This window comes from Xiphophorus hellerii, chromosome 17 (assembly GCF_003331165.1).
Source record: "Xiphophorus hellerii strain 12219 chromosome 17, Xiphophorus_hellerii-4.1, whole genome shotgun sequence".
NCBI classification, from domain to species: domain Eukaryota; kingdom Metazoa; phylum Chordata; class Actinopteri; order Cyprinodontiformes; family Poeciliidae; genus Xiphophorus; species Xiphophorus hellerii.
Genome location: NC_045688.1, coordinates 9,278,871 through 9,291,477, shown reverse-complemented (window position 1 = coordinate 9,291,477; position 12,607 = coordinate 9,278,871). Strand labels below are relative to the sequence as shown.

The following is a 12,607-nucleotide window of genomic DNA, read 5'->3' as shown; positions in this document are numbered from 1 at the left end:
GAACGCCAACCTGCAGTTACATTACTGCCCCCTAGCGATGGTATCCCCTGGCTCCTTATTGGTCAATATTTACCACGTGATCAAAGTGACGGAAGGAGGCAGCGCCCACAGCGCCAAAATTCAAAAACGTCTCTAAAACGAGCTGAAGATATGTAAATAACACTTCATTATATGGTTTTACAGTGGATTAATCAAAAACAACAACTATGAACGCAATGTTTCAACTTCGACTCGGGGTTCAGCCAAGTGGGATCGCCTGAGACTTTGCAGTAATATGAAGGTTTGGATTCATTTTATGAAAATAGCCTATTTAATGCTCCGCTACCCTGGGAGTTATGATAATCGGTGCTTTAAAAAGAGACATATCCTCCGGAAATTTAATTGTATGTGCATAAACTATTAACTAATGAACATAAACTTTAAATGTATTCCAATTAAACGGTAAAAAATGTGAAATTAAGAAACGGCTGTTCTAGAAGGCGCAGGTCGCTAAGGAAACAGCGATTGCAACTGAGCAGTTATTGAGCGACTGAGTCAACATAGCGACAAAAGGGGTTTGAATTTCACACAAAAAACACATATCTTGTTTAATTATTGTGACTCCTAGCGTATTTACGAAAGTGCGTTTGTTTTTTTTTTTTGTTTGTTTTATTAATGTGGAACGGTTATTATCCAGCCTGAACTAAGCCCACTGACTACCTCGATGTTGTCAGTTTTCTTCCGGTAGTATTGAACGTTGATCTAGCGGTGATTTTAGGTAGGAGTAATATTAAAAAAATGAAATGTTTATTTTTAGAAAACATACTGATCGTGTTTTATGTATGTTTTTACTTACATGTCTAATTTACTGTGTGCTCTTTTTGCACAGCAATCCTGTGAAGGGTAATTTTAGCGATCTGACCATGAGACGGAGCCCAAGGAGACCCCTGATTCTGAAAAGAAGAAAACTTCCATTTCTGCAAAATGAACCAACTCAGGCTGACAAGCAAACCCAGCAAGGTGCAGCAGGCACCGGGGAGCCGACTAAACCAGCAGCCAGCCAGTGCCTCCCTCATGGCATCCCCATCATGAATCACCCCTCCATGTCTGACACTCAGGTGGTTGTCATCCCCAAAGAAGCAGATCTGCAAAGCATCATCGGTGTGCTCACTGCAAAGGGCAAAGAGAGTGGCGTCCAAGGCCCAAACAAGTTCATCCTTCTCAGTGAGAGTGGCAGCAGGGGCAATGGAGCTTTCTGCCAGGCTACTGTCAAAGAGGAGTCATCTCCTGCAGGAAGTACAGCTACACAACCAGTGAAGTCAGATACTATCCACAATATGCCAGATGCTAAACCTCTCACTGGAAATCAGTCAAGTATGTATGAATTAAGAGCTGTAGCACCCTCATCAATAGCTCCCCCCCCCCATTAATATTCCGTTTTAAGGTGTCAATTACGTAAAGCGTTCTCTCTCCTTTACGCATCAATGAACATAGGTGCAAGTTGCAGTCCTCTAGATGACAGCCTCACCAATATCCAGTGGCTGGGCAAAATGAATACCAGTGCCTTGGAGCCACACCTTGCAAATCAGACAATTGACAAGGAGAAGAAGCTTCAAGCACCGCAGATTTTACAGGTCAGCCTTGTTTCTGTTATTTACTTTTTCACTGTTGAAGTGCAAACAGAGCAATTGTTAGGAAACCTAGATGTAAAAGCACATAAGTCAAATGCCACAAAACACAAATGTGATTATCTTTGACTTGTTAAGGTTTTTAACTAAGCTTATAAGTTTATTTTTATTCATACTGGTCTTTAAAAGACTTCAAAATGTCTTACATTTTTAGAAACGTGCAAAAGCAACACATCTGTGTAATTAAAAATATTTTTACTATGACTTATACTATATAACTACAGGATCAAGGTCCAGATTATGGTGTTTGATTTGAAATTCATTTTAAAATTTGATTTTAGTTGCATTTCATTAGAGCTGCACAACATACCAAATTGCAAACATCAATCTGACATCAGTGAATGCAATATCGTCATCACAAAAAACAGTCTGGAAGTATATGAGTGTATTTTTAGTGGCTGAGAGGTTCAAGCTCACAAATTAGCCGCTAAGTATCTTCAATAAATGGACATGAACCTTTGCAAAAGGAATATCCTGCACAGACGAACACCTTAAACTACTGATCTGGTCCTTTTACTAATAAGTAAAGCAAAGATCTTTTGGGGTTTTTTGGGATTGCATTCTGAATTTCATCCTTTCACATTCTGGTTTTTCGCACAACATGTTCATTTTAAAACTTAGCAACAACAATCAATGTTTTTATTAAAGTCTTAACAATATGACAAAAATAGACTCAAATGTACATGTTAAAGTCTGGAATTATTATCCTTCAGTAGTTATTGGGTCTGTCTATCACTCTCTTTGCCTTCTTCCAGACCCACAATACAAATTCAAACCCAGAAGGTTCTCATCAGCCCACGTTACAGAGACCGCCGTACTCCTACACGGCCATGATCCAGTTCGCCATCAACAGCAGGAAGAACCGAGGCATGACGCTGAAAGAAATTTACACATGGATCGAGGACCATTTCCCTTATTACAGAGAAGTGGCCAAACCAGGATGGAAGGTGATTCAGAAAACTAACAGAGTAAATTAGATTGGATCTCAAAGCAAAACTATGAAGGATTTCACTGGTTTTGTTCCTTTGCAGAATTCAATCCGCCACAATCTTTCTCTGCACGACATGTTCATCCGTGAGCGGTCGCCAGATGGTAAAACCTCTTTCTGGACAATTCGACCCGATATCAATCGATGCCTGACCCTTGATCAGGTTTACAGGGTGAGTATCACTATTTTCACGTACATGTTGCTTTTATTAAATACATAAAGCTCTTTTTCTCATCTTCCATTGCCTTTTTTCTTCTTTCCCCATAGTCCTCTCTGATTTTGTAATACAACTGCTGTCTGATTCGTTGAGTTTCTGTTCTTTCTGTAGCCTTGTTGTGATCCGGGGACCGTTTCTTCTCCTGTGCCGTTGCTTCCATGTCCCCACCAAGTAAGACCGATTCACCTCTTGTTGAAGAACTATTTTCATCCCACAGTTAGGCCGCAGAGGGCTAAACAGCATGGAAAGTCAAATGTTTAATATCTTCTGAGACCTGATTAACAACTTGTGTTTTTAGGTTCAAAGTATAGCTGCAGCTGAAGAACTGAGATCTTGTTTTATAGGCAGAAGAAAAAACTGAAGTCATCTGAACACTTCATGTTTTGTCTTGTTACAATGACATACCTCTATATTTTATTGTCCTAGACCAAAATTAAGTACTGTTTGACAGACATGTTGAAGGACAGTTGATTTTCAACATTTGTTACCAATAAATCTCTGAAAAGTGTGGCATGCATTTGAAAAAAGCCCTTTTAAAATGCAGCTCCCTTCACAGACTGAACTGTGTACTCTGGTTGCTCAGTAAAGAAATGCATGCCACGCTTTTCAGATATGTTGTTCTGTCATAATAAAAAAAAATCTAACACATTTCATAGATATTCGTAGTTGTGATGTGACAAACTGAAAAAGTTCAAGAGATCTTAAAGCTTTTGTGAGGCACTGCATGAAATGTTGAGTGTTTTTCTGTCAAACTAAAGCTGTTTTGTCTAAAGTGATCCTCTGTGTTGCTTTCGCAGCATGAAAAGAAGAATATATCTGCTGTAAGAAAAGTGCCAGCTTCCACTGGTGAGTTCCACACAACTTAACAGAAATGTTTGTTTTTTAGTGTAACTGTATGTTTCTTAAAGTGTTTTTCTGTTTGTTTTCAGAGAGGAGGATGAAACCACTGCTGCCCCGTACAGACTCTTACTTGGTTCCTATCCAGCTGCCCATTGCCTCCTCTGCGTATCTGCCGTCGTTGTCTGGTTCTTATTGCCCATCTGGCTCCAAGCACAAACAAAATGCTTCACGCGGGACCAAGAGAGTCCGCATTGCCCCCAAGGTACACATTCGGTCAGGTGTAGCTACTGAAAAACTACTTCAAGTCATGCTGAACATAGATACTGGACCATATGACTTAAAAATAACATTTCAGGTTTTTAATGCAAAATTTGATCTCCAATTTTAAGTAATTGTTTTTTTCTTTGCTTTTTTTCTTAAAAAATACAAATGATAGAATATATCTTTAAAAAACTGACTTTTGTTTGAATAATTTCTTCTGGATTTTCCTTAATTCCTTCCCTTTTTTTCCTTACATTCACAGTAAACTATAGTTGAAACGTCTTCTACGTAAAAAATGTGACATAGCTAAATTTTCACGTGAAAAGTTTGGGATTCTTCTACTGTTCTTGTCGTCTCCCAGGTGACGGAGGGCGACAGTCCAGCCGTGGCTGTGGCTCCTCAGGTCGACCTGAAGGTCGAACCCGTAAATGTTCCGACAAAACGCGAGACACGTAAACCTCCTCCGAAGAGGCAGTCCAGCAGCTCCCGCCGTAAGCAGAGCCTGGTGAACTCTCTGCAGGACGAGCCCATCCTCCTCTGCCCCGACAACAGCTTCTTTGACTCTGGCGTCGTCTCGGACGCGTCCACCTCCCAGGACGTGAGAGAAGCTGACAGCACAGAGCAGCAGCAGCACTTCCAGGGCAGCCCTGAGCGGGAACTCTACTTCAAGACGCCCATAAAGAGTCATAGCCACTTGAGCTCCTCCACGCCGAGCAAGCCATCTCCCAACGTCACACTTGAACCCTGGAAGGTGACGCCCGTCGGCAAAGACAGCCAAGGCGTCCTGGACTTCAGTCCTATCCGCACACCGGGCGGTCCCGTTGTCACGCCCCGACAGGAGTACACCACCTTCAGCTTCAGCAGCACTCCCTTCAAAGAGCTGCCGCTGTTCAGCTCCCCCAGGGAGCTGCTCACACCGGCCCCCTGCAGAGCCCCGTCGACGGATTCCCCCACCGAGGCGCAGCTGGCAGAGGCGCCCGCCGCTTCGCCGTCCAACCGCTCCATCACGGAGGGCCTCATCCTGGACACCATGAACGACAGCCTGAGCAAGATCCTGGTGGACATCAGCTTCTCCGCGCTGGACGACGAAGACCTGGGCATCGCTAACATCAGCCTGTCAGAGTTTCTCGGTCAGTTCATGTAGCCCGAAGGCTAAAACGCTAGAAATCCGTTGTTGAACACTAAAGCACGCACGCGCCGACTCAGCAAAACAGACATATTTCTCGTCTGGTCATGATCCACCTGTTGTGTGTTTTTGATGGTTATTGCTGGAGGTGTGTGATCAATCTCAGTTTGTGGTTAGTTTGATTTCTGTCTGAATATAATTTATTAATTTCACTCCAGCACAAATAACACAATAGGATATTCAGAAGGCTTCACCAAGGTCTCACATGATGCTTTAATTGGCAAAGAGACTGCACTCATTCATCTTCCACTTTGTATTTGCCTGTTTTTTTTTTTTTTTGGAACTTTCTCATGTTTGCACTTGCTTTTACTGTTCTGTGTCAAATTCTTCTCTTGCATGTGGCTCTCCTCTTTTGTCTTATCTTTCAGCCGCTCTGCATCGCTGTCATTTATAGGAGCTGCATGAGAAGAGAAATATTTAAGTGTATACATATGTTGATTTGCACATTATAATATATGACTTACAGTTGTACAATAGATTATTTGATCACTTGGTAAACTCTGTTGTCGGGTCCCAAAGTCTTACTAGCAATTAAAAAAAAGTATTACAAGTAGCACTAACAGCAATAGGATTTTCTGATTGTAGAACTGTTTTCAGAAATCTTCACTGTAATTATTGGATGTGCCGTTGTCAACTGAAGGGCACTTTATCTGAACAGAGGAATTTTTGCGAACTGTTCTTTTTACCTCTTAAGGCAGAAAATACAGAATATTTAGTATATGTCTTCAGTAAGAAAGATTATTTGCAGTATCATCTTTGAGGTTGAGATGTGACCTATTTCTGTACCACTGAATAATGTGTGTTTTTAAGAACAGGTCCTTCTGTTGTCTCAGCTTTTTAATCTCAGCACTATGAATCCATCTGTTTATGAAGAAAGGTTGTTTTCTGAAGTAAGACTACAATAAATTCCTTAGATCCTCATAAAATTGAAGGATTTTTCTATTTAATTTTATTGCTGTAACTGTGTGGTCTTTATAACATGGCATTTGCAAGGTGTGGATGGATAACCTTTGTTTTAAATACAACTCTTTGTGTAACCTAAGCTTTATTTCATGTTGTAGAAATGTAAAACATTGCCATCTTGGGCAAGATGTTTTTTAAAGATACGCCATTGTTTTATTACTAATTCTAAGGTCAGCAAAGGTTTTTGTTTGGCTTACCGTGCTTATAAAATTCTGCAAATTTTTGATTTCAGCATAAACATTTTTTAAGATTTCTTAGGGGTTGTTGATGCTTTTTCAATGTTCTTCATACTGGAAGAAAATGTATCTTGGTAAAGCAGCAGACAAATGCACATATATCTGTTACAAATATTCTTTTTAATGTTTTCTTGTACAAAAAGAAGTATTTTAGTTAGTTAGTTTGGACTCTCTCAGAAAGGTGTAATCCACAAAGATTGTCAGTGGAAACTTAAATGTCTTAACTGTCTTCAGTATGTCTGGACGTCTTGTTGAGCCACTTCCAGTAGGATCTGCAGCTGCTTACTGCAATAATCTGGGAAAATGAGACATATGCACCAGTCAGATCTTTTTTATTAAACTCTGACATGCTGAACACTCTTATTTCAAGTCACATATATTCAAAGTTGAGTCACTGTGACCTACAAATGGCATGACTTACTGAAAATGTGCGTTAATCTATGTGGCACCCGAAAGCGATGGACAGTCACGTAGTAAACTGGAACTCCTGTTAGAGTGAGGGCACAGCTCCGCCCCGTGTTCCAGGGGTCCGAATAAAGCGAGAAACCCACAATGAAGAAGCAAACCACTGTGAAGGTGACCGCAATGACCAAAGGGACCTTAAGGTGGGTGAGCAAGCAGGATAGATGATCAGAGTCATGTAATGTGAAAGAAGAAAAGCTGAAAGACTCAGAAAAACACACTAACCTTGAAGGGCCGTGGGTGGTGGGGGAAGCGGTATCGATGGATGAGCATGCCCAAGGTTGCCAGGGCGATGAAGAACCAGCGTGAAAAAGAGGCAAAGTTGATGAGCTGGTAGATTTCCCCAGTGATTAACATCACCACCACCAATGGATACTGGAGACACACACAATGCAGCTTTAATCGCATGCTGCTACAGCGGCCAACACACAAACACTGTCAGCAACCCAGCTTTCTACAGCTCTCTGGGATGCACTTCTTTTTTCCAGACCCTTCACATGTTCCTACTCCAGTTTAGTACAAACTTTCACAATGGTTTAGTGAAATATCTTAGGTGCTGAGACACTAACATTGAGTCTGCCTTTGTTTTTAGAGAAGACAGATCAGAGGTCTTCTAGAGGGAGATTGTAAAGCCACACTGTGGCTGTGTGTTGATAGGAGGATAAAGCTGCCAGACCAAGACAAGCATACAACATCCAATGGTGATTCAGTTCTAAGTGCTCTGTCCAGGGTGTGCAGACAGTGCAATGAAGCATGCATATTAATGCAAACTGTCTTTCTTTGTTGACAGGAAAGGAAAAAAGTTGTACTTATTTTAAAAAAATACCCTTTTTGCTTCAGCAGATGCAGAATGAACTAATAAAAATTCCAAATCAGAGACACTTAAGTATTTGGAAGAGAAGGAGTTTTACAACTGGAGAGACTCGAGATGAGCTTACATTGTAACGCATGTTAATTGGAGCAAAGTGCTGTAAAACAGGAAATAAGTCAAAAAACATGTCACTAAAAACAATAAGAAAAAATCAATCAAATGTCATTTTAAGCTTGACAAAAAACGACATGTAAATAAATGTCACATTGTGTTTATATTGGCTGATGACGATTAATAAATTAAAATGAGATTCATTCTAAAAGCGCCACACCAAGAAATATAACAAGACTCTTCAGAGTAAAAGAAATAGAAGAATGATAATAGGCAGTTGTTGCTGTTCATCATCTGTTATGGTGTAACAGTTTTGTTTGATTCGTGGTCTTTGGACGGTACTGACCAGGAGGAGCACTGCAGGTAAAGGTGTGCGTTGTCGGATATGAATCATGGAAAAGATCGGCGGCCAGTGGCCTTCTCTGGCACCCACAAACAGCATCCTGCAGCCACAAATCTCACAAGTTCAGAATTGCACAGAAAGCATTAAGAACAGCCAGCTTTTGCTCTCATAATACCTGGGTGACCCGAAGAAGCCGCCATTGAGAGCTCCAAGGCAAGATAGAGCGACCAGAATGGGAATCACTGAGGCCAGGCCCTGAAGAGCACAGTTTGCAAACGTCTGCAGGCAAACAAACGTCACATCAGAACACAGCTGTGCTAACATATTCTCTCTACATTCTTCGTCTGTGGAACATTTTGCTCTTTGCTGACCACAGCCACTGCGTCAGACAGCAGCAGCTCAGCGGGCGTCATCACGGTGTAGTAGGCCACATTTACAAGCACGTAAAACACTGTCACCGTCACCATGGAGCAGATTATTGCCAAAGGGATGTTTCTGAAAGCATATGATTCACACAGAACATATGAACGTTTACTTTTCAACTCACTCAAAAGAATTATCTCAATCTGAGGCAAATATACAAAATACCTATTTGGATTTATTACTTCTTCTGTGACAAAGTTCAGATAAAACCTAGGAGAAGAAGGAGAAACTGAACTTTACTCTGATACCCCTAAAGAAAAACTACTACAGTCAACCATTATTTGTGCACCACATAAATCTGGCCTTTAAAGTGACAAGAAGAAAACCATTGCTGGAAGAAACCCACCCATGTTTTCTCACAGGCCATGCAGCAAACATGTGGAAGACATTGCTTCGATCAAATGAGAGCAAAATGTTATTGTTTGTTATGTGTGGTGGAAAACTACTTTGGCACTTCACCCTCAACACATTCACTGCAGGTTGAAACATAGTGTTGGCAGTATCATGCTGTGGGAAAGGTTTTTTTTCACCAGGGAGAGTATATGCAGAGTTAATAGGAAAACAGATGGAGGAAATGCAGAGCAATCCTGAAAGAAACACATCACAGTTATGTGCTACTTTCTGTCAGTCCAACCCATAAAATCCCATCAAATGTGTTAACATTTGTATATATAACTTGACAAAATATAAACTGTGCTGACTTACCATCCACCGTATGCATATAAACCATTATAGAAAGCCAGTGGAAGCCTGTCCAGAGTTATGGACTCCAACTCAAATCCATTCTGGAAATTTTCTGTCTTTCCTGCAAAGACCAGTTGAAAAGTTAAAATGTTCCCAGGAACTCCATCTTATTCAGTATTACTGCTTCCATCGTCATACCTTTTGCTAGAGCTACGACCCCAGGAATAATTATGAGTACCAGCGCAAACATCTTAATGAAGGTCAAGGTGACCTGAGTGCGGGAGGCCATGCTTACACTCCAGCAGTTAACGGCAACAACAAACGCTACAGAAACACAAATCACAAATTATGTCTCTACTGAATGGGAAATAATGATCCAAATATAAAGTAGACAAGAAGGCGTGGAATACCACTCACTCACTCCGAGGATACTGACGAGTTTGATTAGCGCTGAAGGAGCAGGACAAGGTGCAAATAAAGGTTCAACAACGTAACGTCCAAAAGCTAGGGAGACATAGGACGCCACAGCTGGTCTGAAAAAAAAAAAAGAGTACTTATACTTTAAAGGCGTCTGTTATTCTGATTTTTCTTCAGTTACCCCAACAAAGCAAAAAAAAACTTATACCTTATAAAGAGGAACTCAACCCAGAGTCTTAAGAAGGCCGGTAGGGGTCCCAGTGTCTCCAGCAGATAAGTGTAGTGACCTCCGGATTTTGTGAAAGTGGTTCCTAGTTCAGCATAACATAAGGCCCCTGGGAGGAAACAGGAAAACAAAGATTCATATTTACTTGTAGTTCAGTTAATCTTTTCTTTTTTTTTTTTTTTTAGAAAGAATAGATTTTAAAATACTTGTTTTAGTTTATAACTCACTGAAAGCTTCAGCACCAAAATATATGAAAGATCTGCTGATCTTTTACTCAAGCCTTCTGGTTCTGCTCTACTCTGGATCCCAGAACCAGAACCAAACATAGAGAAGCTGCATTCAGCTTCTATCCTCCACTAGTCTGGAACAAACCTCCAGAAAACTGCAAAACAGCTGAAACACTGAGTTCCTTTAAATCAGTGCTTAAAACCCACCTGTTTAGAGTTGCCTTTGACTAGTACTAAGTGGAACATCGATCAGCATATTTCATATTTAATTTGATCATTTCAATGATGACATTTGACAAAATGCAATATTGATTGTTTGTTTCATAACCGATGACGGTATGGTGTTTTTGTGATGTAAAGCACTTTGAACTGCCTTGTTGCTGAAATGTTCTATATTGTAGATATTTTGATAATATCTTGCTTTGCTACTTGTTTCCCTGCTATAAATGACTTTTGTCCCACTGAAAATATAAACTGCAGATTAATTCAGCTCCTTCAAAATTTCATATGACTTGTAAAATGCAGACAAAATTACTAGTGCAAAGGACAAGCAGGACAATATGACATTAGATATTATTTGGATACAAAAAAATTATGCAATACGCCTTAACTTTCATGCAATAGTTTCCTTGTAGGTATATTATTATAGATATAGAAGAGCATGGTCTTACCAAACAGGGACAGGATGCCACACAGCGCCCACACCAGCAGAGACAGCCCCACGCTGCCACTGTTCATCAACACTCCCTTCGGAGCGATAAAGATCCCACTGCCAACCACCGTCCCGATGATGAAGGACACAGCAGGCAGCAGCCCAATCTCCCTCCGAAGGCGCACCGCCTCCTCCTCCGTCTTCCCCTTATCTTGCTCTTTCTTTATCGGTGTCCTCTCCATTTTTGTGTGTGTCTGTAGGTCACTGAGTGAAACTGTAGTGGGAGCACACTGTGTAGGCCAGAACTTTTCCCACTCTCCCCCCCTCGTTCTCCTCTCATTGGCTCTTGGCTCACCCGCCCCGGGTGCAGAAAACAAAGCCGGCACTCTTCCAAGCACCAGGAATTATTTAAAGCGGTTCAAGTGCTTGACACTTTCCTGTAGAGTAATGTTTGTCTGGGTAAATATGCCTTTAACGTGGGTGTGGACTTTTGGACTCTGAGAAAAAAAGGTGTAAAAGCAACTGCACAGATAGCAGGAGAGCCAATTCGTGCAGCATTCACACCGTGTGACATTTTCCTAATTCAAAAAAGTGTTTTAAAGCTGATTTCATTTATGACATTACTTTTTTTCCCTGACAAACTCTAAAAATACAATGCAGATTTCATGTCGAGGCCTCAGAACAGCTCAGCTGATAAACAGAAGCCACGTGATTAGCTTGTTTTGCCTCTTTTCACTCGATTGAACACTGTATGGATGTCAGCTTCATCTTATCAACAGGAGGCCCGCTTGTTAAAATTCCTGCACAGTATGAACCTAGAGGCTCCTTCAGAGGAGGGAATGCTATCTGCTATTTGAACATGAAAGTAACAAGAGAGAAAAAGACGATATACTGTCATGGTGGGATACATAGCTTAGCCGTTTTATTGAATTCAAAGTGATATAAAACAAAGTACTTATTCTGACAAAGGGAGTTTTCTGACCTTTTATTTGAAAACGTATAAGTCTTCAAGTATAATGTCAGACACTTGGCTTTCTGAAAGCATAGTGCACATTTAGCCCCCTATAATGTTAATACCCTTAAATAAAATCTAGTGCAACCAATAGAGAAGAATAAATGAAAAATCTCATTTGAAGTTTGAGAAAGTCATGCAACAAAGACAAGACCAAAGTTGAACCTATTGGGTTACATTTAAAATGCAAATGAGCTATGTTTTGGTCCATGTTCCGGCACTTTTGTCATTTTCAACTCCTTGCTGTGGCAGAGCAACATGAAACAAGATACCATTTGTATTTATTTCATTCTATTTTTTAAAGTGCTATAAAATGAGAATGCAAAATGATTTAGTCACTTATTGTATTGCATCTTTAGAGAATTTTCTGCTGTCAAATTATGTTACTCTTTCTCTCTTTGCCCAGCAGATGGAGCTAAAGTCTCATCTAAGAAATGTTGCCATGTTCAGAATTGTCATATATATAAACAGCTTTTTATATATATATATATATATATATATATATATATATATATATATATATATATATATATATATATATATATATATATATATATATAAATAAAAAGCTGTAGTTCTGTGACCATGAGGCCTGGTGACATATTTGGTATCTCAGTGTGAAATCCCAGGACAGCTCTCAGTTGAGCCTCTCTTTTTCTCTTTTTACTTTGAAACAAGCAGACATCCTACAAAGTGAATGAAAATCCATCTCCACCTTGTGTTTCTTCAGATGTCTTGGCATGTCAAGGCCAAACCGGTCTTAACCTTTCCTTAGAGTCTATGTCTCCCACAAGCTAAACCTGCACGGAACATAACAAAAAGTGAATGAAATAGTATTCCCCATGAGGCATTCGCATGAAACTGAAGATGTAAAGGAAGAA

General features: G+C 40.3%; 2 protein-coding genes across 2 annotated transcripts; one reads left to right on the top strand and one right to left on the bottom strand.

Annotated features, from left to right (window-relative positions):
* Positions 1 to 105: 105 nt before the first annotated feature.
* foxm1 (forkhead box M1) lies at positions 106 to 6,377 on the top strand. The gene is made up of 9 exons (XM_032590054.1): positions 106 to 280; positions 869 to 1,353; positions 1,474 to 1,613; positions 2,423 to 2,614; positions 2,699 to 2,827; positions 2,984 to 3,043; positions 3,670 to 3,718; positions 3,802 to 3,974; positions 4,335 to 6,377. Exons 2-9 carry the CDS (start codon positions 903 to 905, stop codon positions 5,115 to 5,117), a joined length of 1,977 nt encoding a protein of 658 aa, XP_032445945.1. The 5' UTR covers positions 106 to 280; positions 869 to 902; the 3' UTR covers positions 5,118 to 6,377.
* On the bottom strand, positions 5,420 to 11,255 carry LOC116737085 (cystine/glutamate transporter). The gene is made up of 13 exons (XM_032590055.1): positions 10,734 to 11,255; positions 9,818 to 9,944; positions 9,610 to 9,725; positions 9,391 to 9,516; positions 9,214 to 9,313; positions 8,674 to 8,718; positions 8,457 to 8,580; positions 8,261 to 8,364; positions 8,089 to 8,185; positions 7,046 to 7,195; positions 6,780 to 6,957; positions 6,584 to 6,653; positions 5,420 to 5,556 (listed from the first exon to the last, which is right to left on the bottom strand). The coding sequence occupies exons 1-12, from the start codon at positions 10,954 to 10,956 to the stop codon at positions 6,589 to 6,591; spliced, it is 1,455 nt and encodes a 484-aa protein (XP_032445946.1). The 5' UTR covers positions 10,957 to 11,255; the 3' UTR covers positions 5,420 to 5,556; positions 6,584 to 6,588.
* Between the last annotated feature and the right edge of the window lie 1,352 nt (positions 11,256 to 12,607).